The sequence below is a fragment of the Neoarthrinium moseri genome, assembly GCF_022829205.1.
Source record: "Neoarthrinium moseri strain CBS 164.80 chromosome Unknown scaffold10_Wmoseri_CBS_16480, whole genome shotgun sequence".
NCBI classification, from domain to species: Eukaryota; Fungi; Ascomycota; class Sordariomycetes; order Amphisphaeriales; family Apiosporaceae; genus Neoarthrinium; species Neoarthrinium moseri.
The window spans coordinates 167,069-181,638 of record NW_026055124.1 but is presented as its reverse complement, the minus strand read 5'-3'; the positions used below and the strand labels follow the sequence as shown (position 1 = coordinate 181,638).

Below are 14,570 nucleotides of genomic sequence, written 5' to 3'. Positions count from 1 at the left end.
CCCGCGTCGTCTGGGGTTGGTGGATGATGAGGGGAATTAATCCATAGATCGCCGTTCACGGTATGGGGACGTCCACAGCACAGGGGGAGTCGGGAATCAGCTCTCGGGATCCGTAACAGGGTCCAGTGTGACCAGACCAAAGCCGTAACAACAATGGAAGCTCGGACCTCTCGTCAAGCCACAGTTCCCCCCGGGTAGCCACCGCGCCTTAGCCAGTCCGGGAGATGCGTGCACTGTGCTGTGGGCGCCATGCCATCGCGTACCCCTTCATCGCGGTCCAGCAGGATCGTTCCGAGTCGCGATACCTACGGCATTATATCCACCTCGGTGCCATGCGCTCTGTATAGTGTCGACCCTATCAAATCGCGAGGCATCTGCGACATGAAGGAGTAAACTGAGTCTGCTGGATTCGTGATTTAAACCGACTGCGACTATATTCTTGCAGTCGGTGCACCCAACTGGTAGGTTGCGGTCTGGTAGGCTTGCAGACGCGTATCGCCTGAGAGCCCACGTTCTATCACCGCGCGCTATCTTGCCGAACCTGCCACGAAGCCCACGTCCCATGCGCTCTGTCTGGGCCGACTTCGCAGGACAGTATCTTTTGCCTGGCAGAGTCTGCGGTGGGATACGATGACCGTTACGCCGTATTGGCCTCCAGCTTTTCGGTAGTTCAGGAGCAAGGTTCCAAGGTTTGGCCGGGCAGTCGCGCGACCAGCAGAAGCGCCGCGAAGGTTATTTCCCTTGGAGACCAAGCCGCAGGAGAAGCCCAAGCCCGGGCCCAGGTCCGCTGTTCTTTCGACATGACGCCCGACCAGGTTGATTTGACGGCCCTTCTGTCCGACGAGTCTCAGGCCTCGCTCCTGGCTCACCAGAACCTCACACCTCACAAGCCCGTCTCAGCACAGTCCCAGCCGCCATCGCAGCCAGGCTCCCACTCCCGCTCTCGCAGGCCCATCAGCCCGCCCGCTTTGAGCCGCCAGACATCGGCATCTGCGCAGGGCGAGGCAGGCCCCATGGCCCCGGCTGCGCTACCGCGGAGCAACCAGGCCTCCGCTCAGAAGCCTCCCCGAGCGGATGGCAGGGCCGCGGTACTGCCCGTGAGGACGAACATGGGCAGCGCTGTCCGCAACTCACAGGGCATCACGTCCCCGGCCCAGAGCACCCTGCACTCGGCCCACAGGACTCCTAAGCTGCATCATACTCCTAGGAAGGCCGACTGGACCGCCGACAAGGTGGAAAACCAGCTGCGCATTTTTTCCCGCGACATCGGCAAGGATAGCGCCAACCTCTCGGCTCGCCTGCTTCGTACATCCTGGAAGAGGGTCGCACCTGAGGCTAATCATGCGTCCCGGAAAAACTGGTTTGCTGAGATGAAGCGGGTTCCCCCTGAAGCCAGCAAAGGAACCGTGAAAATCAAGCTCAAGGTTCGTTCAAGAAGCTTTCCTTCGTGCATGTTCGTCTCTAACCCTCTAGTAGCACATGGGCCCTGGCCGTACTGGAAAACAGGAGAAACGGGAGCTCTATGAAGTGGTGGGTATCAAGACCGACAGGGACCCGGTCCCTAGGTATGGCTTTCACCACGTTGAGATATCCAAGAATATCCTCTCGCCTAATACCATGTTGAATTTCGTTCCCCATCTGCGGGACTTGGCGGATGAGGAGGAGCCCAAATACCGACGGTGGCTCGAAAACCTCGAGAGCATGGACAAGACGTCTGGCTTCGCCACTCTTAGCAGACAGGAGAAAGTCCATAAAACCTGCCAAAAGGAGAGAGCGACCACTCTGCTGCTCTACCTCCAACATTGGCTGGACTCCATGTCGATCGAAAACTGCTCCAAGGCCACTCTGATTCGCTACATGGCCAACCAGACAGATGCCGTGACGCCACAGCAGAAGTCCAGCATCCTGAACTCGTACAGCGATGAAGCAGGCTCTCCACGCTCTGCCAAGGCAGTTAGGATGTTTACGGACGCGTTTGATAGTGTGTTCAACGATGCCGACACCTGGAAAGAGGGCGCCGTGACGCTTCGTGATGTCTTGCTCCTCGACAAGTCAGTCGATACCATTGTTGACACCAAGAAGTGGATGAAAGACACCCCAAGTCAAGTGAAACCGGTCGAGGAGAATACGACAGTCGAATCTTTTCTTGAAACCTACGCCCTGCTCGGCTGTTTAATATGCTGCAGTCACTCATGTGAGCATGGAGAATATGGCGTTGACAACGAGCGCAAGCGGTTTTCCATCGAGGTCATTGGTGGACTTGAACCTCTGCTCCGTAGGAAGGCTGTCCAAGGACCCGCCAGCACCAATGGAGATGGTATACGCAAGTCTCATAAGCCTTGTGGCGAGGACTGTTACCTGAACGGCCGTCCGGGCACCCGCGCGAAAGCCTGGAGCGAGACAGAAATCATGCTCCTGAAGTCGCTGCTCGCCACACTCAGCGACACAGAAATTCCGGTCCAGTGTTCAACTGCGGTGGCTACTGGAAGACCCTGTTGGGACGTCAACCGCCAGCTCGATAAGCTCGATCTATCCCTTCCAGTCAGTTCGCCTCAGGCGCCAGTCAAAGTCAAACCAGTTCATTGGTATGACCGGAATAAGAAGATGCTCTTGGGCGATTGGCAAGACCAGACAATTACCCATGAGCATCAGAGAAAAGACCACTTCGATCCCTGCAACCATGAAGGCCCATGTACTAGAGACAATTGCGAATGTTTCAGGAACGGCGTCATGTGCGAGCGCTTCTGCCGCTGCACACCTGCAACCTGCGCAATCAAGTTTACTGGCTGCGCCTGTCACTCGCAAGGCAAGACATGTCTACCGAAGCAGAAGGGAGAACGACCCTGTATCTGTGTCCAGCTGAACCGGGAGTGTGATCCCGCTCTGTGCGGCAGCTGTGGAGCGAAGGATCGAGCCAACCCAGTCAACGCAGAAGACGACAACTTGTACACCCATGGATGCCAGAACTGTGCGCTGCAACGAGGAAAGCCCAAGTCTTTAGTGCTAGGTAAATCCACGATAGCAAACTGTGGCTACGGCTTGTTTGCGGCTGAGGACATTGCCCAAGAAGACTTTGTGATTGAGTACGTTGGCGAGCTTATCAGTCAAGATGAAGGCGTCCGGCGTGAAGCCAGACGGGGCGACGTCTTTAATGAAGAGTCGAACTCGTCATACCTCTTCACCCTCCTTGAGCAAGAAGGCATTTGGGTCGATGCTGCAATCTACGGCAACCTGAGTCGTTACATCAATCATCAGGACGACGGTGGAAAGGGCCAGGGCTGCAACATTACCCCCAAGATCCTCTATGTGGGCGGGGAGTATCGTATCAAGTTCAGCGCAGTACGTGATATCAAGGCTGGCGACGAGCTCTTCTTCAACTATGGTGAAAACTTCCCGAATCTCACCAAGAAGTTGCTCGACGAGCAACACGAAGACGAAAAGTCTAAAAAACGACGAGCCAAGGAGAAGAACGGAAATGATGCGGCCAAGAAACCCCGTGGACCCCGTGGACCCTACAAAGGCAAGAAACGAGGGCGAAAGCCAAAGAAGAAGGCATTTGCCGCAAGGATAGAGTCAGATCCGGAAGACGATGATGATGTCACTGGAGAACATGCCGAACTAGAAGACCCCTTTCCAGATATTGTTTTTCCCAAGTCCAGGAAACGAAAACATGTCAGCCTGGAAACAGATTCAGAAGAGGAAGAGTACCGTCCCGAGATTGTGGACTCTGACGCCCCATCTATTGCTCCAGCTCGTCCAACGTCTCGTGGGAAGCCTCGTGGACGTAAGCGTCTTGATCAGGGCAGCGCCATGCGGAAGACCAGCGGCCGCAACGGCTTATTTGGCCGGGCCTTGAAGAATCGATTGGAAGATGTGGGCTCGGATGGCACGAATCCGGAAGACACCCCCCGTCGCCGTGGCAGAAAAGCCCATAAAATCGACGACGACAGCGACGAACCGATTGACGACGTGATCGATGCAGAGTACAGGGAAAGCCAAGGTCTCCTTGGCCATGGACGTCGTAGTGGTGGCAGTGCCCGTCGCACGCGTGGGCCCGCCGACAACGGCTCAGTGGTTGATGAGGATACGCCCTCCCGGACGCGAGCACGCCGGCGAATGACCCGCGGCGCCCCAGACTCTAGCCCCCTCTCGGCTCCCGACCCGGCTTTCGACAACGTAGATTTTGACGCAGTCGCCTTGGAGCTGAACCCACCAGCACCACCTGTCGTTGCACCCCCTAAGAAGAAACGTGGACGGCCCCGAAAGGTTGTGGTGCAAGAGGTCGTGCGCGAGGAGATCCAAGAGACAGACGGCTACGGCGAAGAGAACAGCGTCGGCGGAAGCGCTAGAAGCAACAATCGATCCGACTTCATGATCAATGATAGCGATGCTAGCAGTACTGTCGTAATCGACAGATCACGCGTTCGGAAAAAGCCCGCTAGATACGACGACTAAGCGCCGTGATACAGATCGACATGCAAACGCAACTCTCCTCTCCAATCTGAGCGTATGCATTACTACTCAAATGGGCCATCTGAAGCCTTGCACGGCAACTGGAATCTCACAGGACGCTGAGATGCTGTGAGGTATATACTGACGGTCGGGACTGGCAGGCACTTGGAAATCCGGACGTGTCGGCATATATTGGGATGTTTCGCCCCCTGAGCCACGGAGGGAGACTTATTTGCCCCCAGCTAAACTGTCCGCGTGGCCGCTGCGAACTACAACCCCAATTAGTTGGCTGAGGCTCTGATTTCTTTCCGGCCGCATCGGGCTGGACTGTTGAAGCAGCCCGCTTAGCAGTACTATAAAGACATTGCTACTTGATACTTTGTGATAATAGGATTCTACTATATATCAATTGTGAGGTCGCGTGCCTGCCTACGTGTGAGGTGAGACAAGGTTTCTATGACGTTTCACAAAGGGAGATCGAGGTGATATAATTTGCCGCTGCCCAATGAGCCCTCACGATACCAGTTCTAGGTATCCTGTACGTAGAGCACCAACGACCCAAGATTCTCACGCTATGTAAACACAGATCAGGACTAGACGCAGAAGATCTGCTCGACTGCTGAACCACACTCTCGGAACACGCATTGCATGGATGGGCAGAGCTAGGTCCTCGGCCTCGCGGGCTCCCTACACCGCGGTCCCGTACGAGTCTAGCCATCTCTCGTCTGACTGGTCATGACGTCCTTTCTCATCGTTATCAGACCACCAGCTTTCTGCGCCTCCCCACCCACATGCCACACCTCCAGCCCAACCCCGCCGACCGCGAACCGCCCGCCGCCCAGCGCCTCCAGGTCGCCGGCGTCCGCGATCGAGCTGTACCGGTTGTCCAGCAGTGCGACCCGGGGCCGCTGCTGGCCCCGTGCCCGCCAGCCTGCGACCCGCCACCGCCGGACGCGCTGGTCGTTGCTCGAGGTGACCACAACGGCATCGTCGTCGTCGTCGTCGCCGCCGGCTGCGGCGTCCAGGATGGCGAGCCCGGTCACGGCGGCCGCGTGCGCGGACCGGACGACGGCCTTGGACGCGACTGTGTAGCGGCCCGCGGCCTCGTCCCAGGCGAGGTGCATGACGCCCAGGGCGTCGTCGTCGCCGCCGGTGGCGACGAGGCAGGACGGCGCCCGGCTCGCAGGGTCGGCTGCTGCTCTGGCCCGGCGTAGGTCGAGGGATTTGATGGTGCTCTGGTGCAGCCTGGAGACGGAGGTACGTGTCGTCTCTGCCTCTTGGGACAAGGGGGACAGCTTGGTCTCCCAGAGGGTGATGTGGCCGTCTGTAGCGGCGGTGAGGGTCTGGATGGCAGCGCCGTCAACGTGGATGAAGCGCAGTTGGGTCATGCAGGCGCCGGTGTAAGTGCCCCTGGCAATAAGTGCGAACCCCGACTTCTCGGAGTAGGTATACGTCAGAAGCGTAGAGTTCGAGAGCGCCATGGAGATGAAGAAGGTTGGGTCACCACTGTCCAGCTTGTCTTCATTGAGGCAATGGACGTCGAAATCCATGATGCGGAGGTCGATATCTTCGGTCCGATCGGGGTAGGCCGCCTCACATTTCACTGCCAGTCCTTGGTAGGCCGACTCAAGGTGGCTGATCCTCCACACGAAGAACTCCTTATTGCCGGCGCTGCTGAATAGGTGGCTTTGCCTGTACCATTTCATACTCTGGATGCCGGCGGTGTGGTTCTCCATCACTGCCAGACATTGCAAAGCCTTACCCAGGCGCTCTTGATGAGAGTCGTAGTTCCAGAGCCTTATGGCAGTGTCCTCTGCGGCCGTGGCGACAAAATCTCCCGAGGCGCTGATGGCCTTCAATTCGCGACCATGGCCCCCAGACTTCAAGATGCCGTGAGCAGCGTGTGTTTGTGAGAAGAAGAAAAGCTGGGAGGCTTGGGTCCAAGCCAGACGAAACCCATCGGGATGGCCTGGTAAGGGGCTGAAGGCGTAGGTTCTGTGTCCACCGCCACAGTCAACCGCAGCAACCTCTCGGCGTTGCGCCTCATTCCAGACCACGAATTTTGTGCTCCGAAAACCATACAAGATCAAATCGATACTACCGTTGCGGTTGGTATTGAATCGAGCTCCTTCGATCATAGGCCCGAATGGAGGAGATGTTTCGTGAACGAGCAAGGCCTCCACGGTTTCCTCATCCCTCTGTATGTTGTATATCCTATACTTCCCATCTCTGCTCGTGGCGAGGAAGGCATTTGCGCTGCCGCCAGGCTTCGGCGGCAAGACATTTATTGATGTTATACAATCTTTGACCTGATTCTTCACAGAGCATCTAGGTTCAAATGATCCATCGCCTGAGGGTTGCAGGATTGAGATGATGCCGTTTCTTGAACCGAGGATTAACGTATCCGCAGCCAGAGCGGCAGACGTAGCTACGAAGCCTTTCTCCAGGTGCACGGCTGTTTCTTTCGTTTCGATAGCATCACCAGAGCTATTAAGTCTAATGATGGCTGCGCTCTCGCTTCCAAGTACTGTCACGAGCAAGGAAAGAGTTCCTCCGGACGTTCTAGCGTCCAGTCCGCCAGTGGCTTTGTTTGTGTTCGTTGCAGGCTCTTCCGCGGGAGGGTTTGAAAGAAGAAATATGTCCGATACCTTGCCATGAACCTTTGCCAGATATCTCAAGCCCAGAGAGTCGGAGGTTTGGTAGGCGAGGATGTGGCCCTCCGCAGTTCCTACGAAGGCCGCAGATGCTGAAGGGGAACTGGAAACCACCGCATACGAGAACGATGTACCAGAAAAGGTTTCAGGCAAGGACAGCTCACTCCAAGATGGTTCTGAGTCCGAGCCACCGATGAAGAAGCGACCGGCTTTGGTGACGGCAAGTAGTCTACCGTCTGCTAGGAAAGCGTAGCGGTTGAAAAAGTCCTTGAACTTCTTCACCTTTGGCTTCTTCGTCTTCGTCTTGGGCTTAGATTGTGGTATCTCATCTTCAGCAATAGCGGCATCATCGCCATGCAGTATAGGTGATTGAGTATTGCTGTTCTCTTCAATACTTGCGAGGCCCGTCAGGTGTGTTGCGTCGTGCTCCCGTTTTGCTTCTATTGGGGCGGGAGGAATATCATCCAGTATCCTCTCTGTAGAAGGCATTTGTCCATTTCCAATTATAGATATATTGCCATCGGATCCGCCAGTGAGGATCAGTAATTGCCTCGAGTCGTTACGTGTGATGGCATGTGACCATAGGTTCTTCCCGCTGTGACTTGCATATGAGCCTTGGTTCTTGAGCTGGCCCCCTGTCCTCGTTGGGACTTCATTCATCGCCTTTTTGTGCGTTGTTGCATCGCTCGCAGGACTCTGAGTTGCCCCCAAGGACAAAGACCACCTCTGAGCAGTGGCGTCCTCCCCAAATGACCACAGCTCTATATTGGAGGAAGCTTCCTTGCAATCCTTCTCTATACGGAACTGAACCTGCCATATCCGAGATATGTGGCCCATGGCGACTGCTAAGCATCTAGCGGATGTGTTCTCCTGCAGTGTCGAGTCGATGCTGTCCCCGAACCCAGTCTGCCGCGCGGCCAGGATCTTTCTCGAGTACTCGTCGTGGGTAGACCGCGACAGATCGCGGGCATCCGTGATGTCCCATATGCGGATCGTCCTGTCATCGCTGCAACTCGCTAGTAATCTCAAGCTTTCTCCCGTCTCAAGCTGGAATATTGGCGAGATGTGGACACCAAATATGGACCCTTCGTGGCCTGAAAAGACAAAGAGAATCTCGCAGCCTGGCCCATCCCCTGTCGATCCTGCGTGATACTTCCACACCACAATCTCGCCAAACACCGTCCCAGCAGCTACGAGAATGCTATCCGGCGCCTCCCACAGAAGGTTGCCCGAGTAGAGAATCGGACGAGATGGAGAGTGAATGCCCGCGAAGTCAAGAGAGCCCTGCTCTTCATGGAAGCGTGCCTCGATAAGCTCGTTGTGTGCCGTGAGCAAGACCAGGTCGTCCGTGCCATAGGGAGACAGGGCCCCCTCAAAGATCCAGTCAGGTGCTTTGGCCTCGACGACTGCTGATTTGGGGGCAGTGCAGTCCACGTCTCCTGAGATTCTGCTTTCGACAGCTTCGGCGAGCAATACCGTGACCGAATAACCGCCCCAGATGAGAATCCGTCGCCTGGCAGGAGCCCCTGCAGCCACCCTGATGCCATGGATGGATTGGGCGGGAAAGACCTCGAGTTCGCCACACAAGGCGGAGGACTCGACGTCGTAGATTTTCAGACGGTTATCCTCACCAGCGAGGACATAGACGCGGCCATCGTGCGAAGAAGTGAAAAATTCAAGTGCGGTGATGGGGTTTAGCACGAACTGTCTTTGCATCGATGCCGGGCGAGCCCGCCCTGAATGCGTCAGCCCATGGCTGTCGAAGCTGCGCAGAACCATTGAAGATGACAGAAGCTGTGATCATGCATCGATGCTACCGCTGAAAAGATAGTCTTCCTGCCTGCGCGAGTCGTCTGTCACTTTCATTTACTCGCGAGTGGACCTGAGCCTAGTTTGTGCCAATGGTTGCAATGCACTTCAGTTGCCACCAGCTGGCGGTTGCGAATACAGAAGGAAGGCAGCAGGGTCGTCGGCGAGGAGATAAAGAGCCCACATAGACAGTATAGTCTGTCGGGTCTGTACCGTAAGCTTACGTACATCACTTAGTCGCAGTCAACCTCAGTCATTTCTCACAACGGAGTACACGATGAATAACATGATGGATTCCACGGTGATTCGCATGCCGGAGAGAGTACATTAACCTTCGAAAACCCGCACAAAGTCTCATTAGATACGCCCCTGAAAACAGCAGCTGGTGCGCTGACTCTCGAGTGATGAGCTGACATGTTAACCCCGATAACTGTACATGACTACTACTGACTCCTCGGGCAGTCCCCGAATGGTGTGCAGTATGCTTACTGCCCAACCATGGGTCTCCCCGCTGGTGAAACCGATGCGCGTGCATCTCCAATATTCCTTGGCCTCAGATCGTTGAAGCACCTTGGTGCTTCGTTTCGTCTGTGCGGCTTCAAGCAAGCTATAGCCGTACCGTTTCAGGTCTGCTATTCAACTCGAATGAGTGGGTTACCATACCCTCCGTCACTAGGCACTCCTATCGCCACGGCTCCTGTGGCTTCCAGGTGTACACATGTGTTTATTTGCCGGCTGGCTTTCCTTACCGAGTTGATTGTCTTGCTTTTCCAAGACAAGAATCATGCCAACCTGGCCTCTGATTTGAACGTGATCAAGATTACGGCCAGCATTAATGCAACTCGTTGAAGCTGATGTGCCCCGGTCACTCGTCTTCTCATGCGCCGGAACACTCCTCGCAAACGACCTCTGCCTTTACCCCAAGGCGTCATTACACGCTTTGCGGTTGGACATGAGCGGGCTGAAATTTGTTAGCTGGCAGCCACAAATACTGTCTTGACCTTCGGACTTACAGGACTGTTGAGCATTGTGTTGCGCTTGTTTCTGCCCTTCTTGATATGGCTCTTTAGGGCGGAGGAGTCGAGAGGTTTGAGCAGCTCGAAACTGCAGAGCAGTTCAGAGGAGACGGACATGACTGCCCCCCAATTGTCAAATTCGCCGCAGTACTGCAAATGCTATTAGTTATATGACTGGATCTCACAAGGTGTGCCAGACTCACATTCGGCGCGCTGAAGACAGTGACAAGAACCCGGTCGTTGAAGAATTCGTAGCCATCTTCCACGACCATGTGGGCACGGCAAACAAGGTCGAAGTCATGTGTGGTCAGAAAGTCGGTAATGACTTTCTTCCCGAAACAGTAACTAACACCACGCTCATTGGCTTCCCAATCCTGTTCCATATCTGCCGGGTCGGACCACAACAAGTCGTTCAGAAGTCCGTAGTCAGGGACATCGGTTGGGCGGGCAATGTTACGAATGTCGTCCATGTGACCCAGAGCGGGCGACAGGCCGCCGTGGACACAGAAGATTTTGCCGGCAACGATGGCTGCAATTGGCAGGGTGTTGAAGCAGTCGATAAACGTCTTCCAGATTTTGACGTTACACCTTCGCTTGCATTCGTCGTAGAACCCGTACACTCGGGTGACGTTTGCGCACTCGTGGTTGCCACGAAGAAGGAAGAAGTTCTCGGGATACTTCAGTTTGTAGCACAGCAGCAGTAGGATTGTTTCCAGGGACTGCTTTCCTCGATCTACGTAGTCCCCCAGGAAAAGGAAGTTGGAGCTGGGTGGGAAGCCACACATCTCGAACATCCGGATCAGGTCGGTATATTGACCATGCACATCGCCAACAATCTTGACAGGGGCATCCAGCTCAAGCAGAGCCGGCTGAGACAGGAAGACTTCCCGGGCCTGCTGGCAGATGGCCACGATTTCGGCGTTCTTCAGGCAAACGCTCTTCGTGACCTTGCCCGTGTAAGCAGCATCTAACAGTCGCTTGATGAAGTCGTCAAGGTCGATCTCCTTGATGTCGCTCATGGCGACTCCGGCCGGGGAGTCGTCCTTGGCACCTCCCGTATAAACGTCCGCTGAGACGGGATTGATGGTGTTCTCCTTCTTGACCAAGATGGAAGCGCCCGGTTGTCCAGCCATGTCGGGATTTGGGGCAACGCCGCCCAGAGGCGGCTGGTCGGAGACGTGGTCGACTTCGCCCGAAGCCTGTGCCGCACTAATATCGGAATGGCCTGACATCATGGACGCAGACTGTATGGGTGATGGTGGAGGCTGGGGCTCCTCGAGCGGAGATCGTGCGTCGGTATCGACGGATTGGGGAGATTGGGGAGACGAGGGCGAGACGACGCTGTTGCGCGACCTCCCGCTCTTGCCCGACTTGACGGACGCGGCGTCGGACTTCTCATCGCCGTTGGTGAGGACGGCCGAGTTTCGTGGACTGTCGGTCTTCCCTCCGCCGGGGATCTTGGACCGGAGGGCCTTGAAAGAGCGTGACGACTCCTTGGTGTCGGAGCGGCTGAAGGACGGGTAAGACTGTAGGTTTTCAAGACGGTCGCCGCCCGGGCCTGCACCGGACCTCGAGGACGAGCCGCCCTCCTTGGAGTTCTGGTTTCCCATGGTGGTGTGCCAGCCCTGCGATGCGCGAGCCGGAGCGTCGGGTCAGCGGGATAAATAGTAGTGGTAGTGATGGCAGGGAGCCTGTCGGCGGTCGATTCCCCACACAGCCGGTTGCTGCTGGTTTGGTGCGAGTCAGGCGCCGTGTCGTGATGTGTTATCTTCGGGAGGCCTCAAAACCGGTGCTAGGGAGGGTGGAAGAGCCGTTCGAGGGCGGATAGGATGAGAGATGAGGATGAACCTCGCGAAGCCGTCTTGTCGTCCGTCTTTGTAGCTGCAGCAAAGGCACTCGGTTAGTCATGGATCTATCAATCACGCAAGGACCGCAGATAACTCCGAGAGCTGGGCAGAGATTACGGGTGCACTGCCGCTTACGGCGACGGGGATAACGGAGGGGGCGGCACGAGAGTCAAGAGACCAACATTTCTTTGCGTACGAGGCTATGTTGATGCTGGGTGGTGACGGCGGGCAGAAAACGCGGATCGGCTGCGAAACGCAAATTTGTCTACGAGTTGAGCCGCATCTGCTGGCGGGTGGTGACGGTGATAGGGAGGGATGTGATGTCAACAGCCCAAGGACCCGGATCCGGACATGGGCGTGTGGTGCGATGGGCAATACGGACGAGCAGCTCGAAGAGGCCGCAGGCAGTAACGCAGGCGACGGCGGGTAGGCGTCGGGGTGGGATGGCAAGATCTCCACAGGCGGCAGGCGATGAAGATCACGGTTCGTGCAGTCGTGCTGACGGCGGCGAATGGCCAGAGGGAGAGTGGTGGATGATGGATGGATGGATGGATGACAATGGTGGAGATGCGGGGAGGAAAGCTTCTGAGCTCACTGGGTCTCAAAGAAGCTGCAGCCCAAGTGCAGTTGCGGGTGGATAAGGACGGGGTGGAGGGGACAGATAATACGCCGTAGCATACAGAACATACCAGCGCGGGTCTAGGCAAAGGATGGAAGAGAGGCAGCGGCCAGAGGCAAGAACAGGAGAAGCTGGCCGGCTGGCTGGCTGGCTGGCTGGGCGAACGTGTGTGAATTGGATTCCGCTGGGCTGGAATAGACGCGGCGCCAAGCTGCAAGCCAAGTGCTAGTCGAATGCGACGCGATAGAGATGTGGTGTGGTGTGGCGTCTCCCAAACCGGAGCCTTCTCGCAGAACCGACTATCAGGATCAGGAGTGGTGATAAGTCAGATGGTTAGCCTCGCTAAGTGCCTTGTGCCTCGTGCCTCGTGCCTGAGGTGTGACGAGAGCGCTTGTTGTGACCAAGTGCTGCGAAGGACGGCAGCGGCGCCAAGATGCTGGTGACCCGGTTGCGAACGAGGGAGAATTCAGCCGCGCTTGTTGCGTGCCTTGGGTAGTTGAACGAGCCTCCTTGGCGATAATCTCGTGTCGTCGGGGGTTACAGTACGTCGCACAGCAGGAAGGACAAGCCAAGTCGAGGTAACTTGGCCCTATGGCCGGACAGGTTTGGAGAAAACAGAGCACAAGGGACTCGGGCTTGACGGCGGACCTGACGGCGGCCGTGTCGTCGGGTGTCTCTATGACCATCGACGCCCTGGCCAGTGACCAGTGACCGGCAGGCTGGGATGGAGTTTCGGCGGGGCTCAAGAGGTCCAGAGGCCCAGAGTCTCAGACCGATCACCGACGTCAGGGCTGAACAGGCAGTGATCTGTGTTCGAGGCCTTGCTGCTGGTGGGGGCTGCCGCGAGATGACCTCGAAGGCTGCTTAAGCTAACGCAGAACGACCCCGTCGACTGACGATGATGGATGCACCAGTCGCCTGCCCACTTCGCTACTGTAGCTGTGCACCGCTGGGCCTGCCACCTGGTCGTCCGGACTCGCATCCCGACAACCGTTGAGGATTCTAGTGATTCATTGAGTTCGTGATCGCGCGGGCATCACGAACGTGGCAGATGCACCGAAGGTCAACTGACCCCAAAGAACACCCTGGAGGGCCGAGACCAGGTCCAAGACCTGAGCTCCCCTGGTTCCTGGAGCCGTGGCTCCGGGTCCGCTCTGGTGTGTCATTAGGTAATTCGCCGACCGTGCAGCTTCGGGAGCTGTGGCCGCCAGCCTCAATCCGCGCCATCCTATCGCAACGAACGATGCCCAAGCCGTGGGCAGTAGGAGAATAGACGCCTTCGGAATGGCACCTACCGATCATGTTGTCGGTGATAGAATCTCAATAAATTGGAAAGTGTTGCTGTCGACGTGACGTGTCCTAGGGCAAGATGTGTTGGGTGGCATGTCACGGCAAGTTGGTATGTTGAAGCCCAGCGTTGCCAATCGGCGTTCCTCTTGGCGCTGAAACATCATCAGGGGACCAACGGTCTATTCTGCACACAGGTTCTGCTTGTCAGTTGCCTTGTCGTGTAGCAGTGCCGTGTGTACGCACGTGCTTTCGGACTCACTGCAGACTATTCTTGTCTCAAACTCTGAGCAACGCCATTCTTCCGGCAGTCCCACGCTGACCATGCCAGCCGCGACATCAGCACGGTAGCTTACACACCGCCTGCCTCCCGAATACAAGGGCTAAGTCCTATCTATTACCGCGGTGTGGATGTCCTCCACCGGGCCTGATCCGCCTACCGTAGGTAGTCGAGGTCACATCTTGGTCCAGTCTACCGGTGGCCAGGGCCAAGATTGAGTCGTTCCGATTCGTGTGTGTAAAGCCGCGAATATATTCGTCAAGACCGTTGACCGATGACGGCCGCCCGATGACTGCAGTACCAGAGACAATCACTGACATGCAGAGCGGCACGAAAAAGCCAACCAAGCCAGTCTGATGCTCGAGAACTGACATAGCTTGGTGGAAGCACATGCTTCTTGAAGCATGGATGGAGATCCATGTTCGACTACCCTAGGTGCAGGCACCTACATAGCTGGAGCGACCCAGATCCCCATACTATAGAGGTGACCTACGAGGATCAGAGAAACCATAATATTCCTTACTGACGTCTGCAGTCCTCCCCGCGTCCCCACGGTACGCAGACAGGGTCACAATGGCGGGCCGGGACACGGCATGCGTACCCACG

At 56.4% G+C, this 14,570-nt stretch overlaps 4 protein-coding genes across 4 annotated transcripts; 2 read left to right on the top strand and 2 right to left on the bottom strand.

Moving 5' to 3' along the window:
- Positions 1-800: 800 nt before the first annotated feature.
- JN550_003930 (uncharacterized protein) lies at positions 801-4,455 on the top strand (the record flags this gene model as incomplete). The annotated part of the gene is made up of 2 exons (XM_049315388.1): positions 801-1,424; positions 1,477-4,455. The coding sequence occupies 2 exons, from the start codon at positions 801-803 to the stop codon at positions 4,453-4,455; spliced, it is 3,603 nt and encodes a 1,200-aa protein (XP_049173952.1).
- Positions 4,456-5,162: 707 nt separating this feature from the next.
- On the bottom strand, positions 5,163-8,885 carry JN550_003929 (uncharacterized protein; the record flags this gene model as incomplete). Its single annotated transcript, XM_049315387.1, has 1 exon — positions 5,163-8,885. One exon carries the CDS (start codon positions 8,883-8,885, stop codon positions 5,163-5,165), a length of 3,723 nt encoding a protein of 1,240 aa, XP_049173951.1.
- A 961-nt stretch (positions 8,886-9,846) lies between these two features.
- JN550_003928 (uncharacterized protein) lies at positions 9,847-11,541 on the bottom strand (the record flags this gene model as incomplete). The annotated part of the gene is made up of 3 exons (XM_049315386.1): positions 9,847-9,876; positions 9,929-10,081; positions 10,135-11,541. The coding sequence occupies 3 exons, from the start codon at positions 11,539-11,541 to the stop codon at positions 9,847-9,849; spliced, it is 1,590 nt and encodes a 529-aa protein (XP_049173950.1).
- A 219-nt stretch (positions 11,542-11,760) lies between these two features.
- Positions 11,761-12,208, top strand: JN550_003927 (uncharacterized protein; the record flags this gene model as incomplete). Its single annotated transcript, XM_049315385.1, has 2 exons — positions 11,761-11,830; positions 11,889-12,208. The coding sequence occupies 2 exons, from the start codon at positions 11,761-11,763 to the stop codon at positions 12,206-12,208; spliced, it is 390 nt and encodes a 129-aa protein (XP_049173949.1).
- Positions 12,209-14,570: the final 2,362 nt, after the last annotated feature.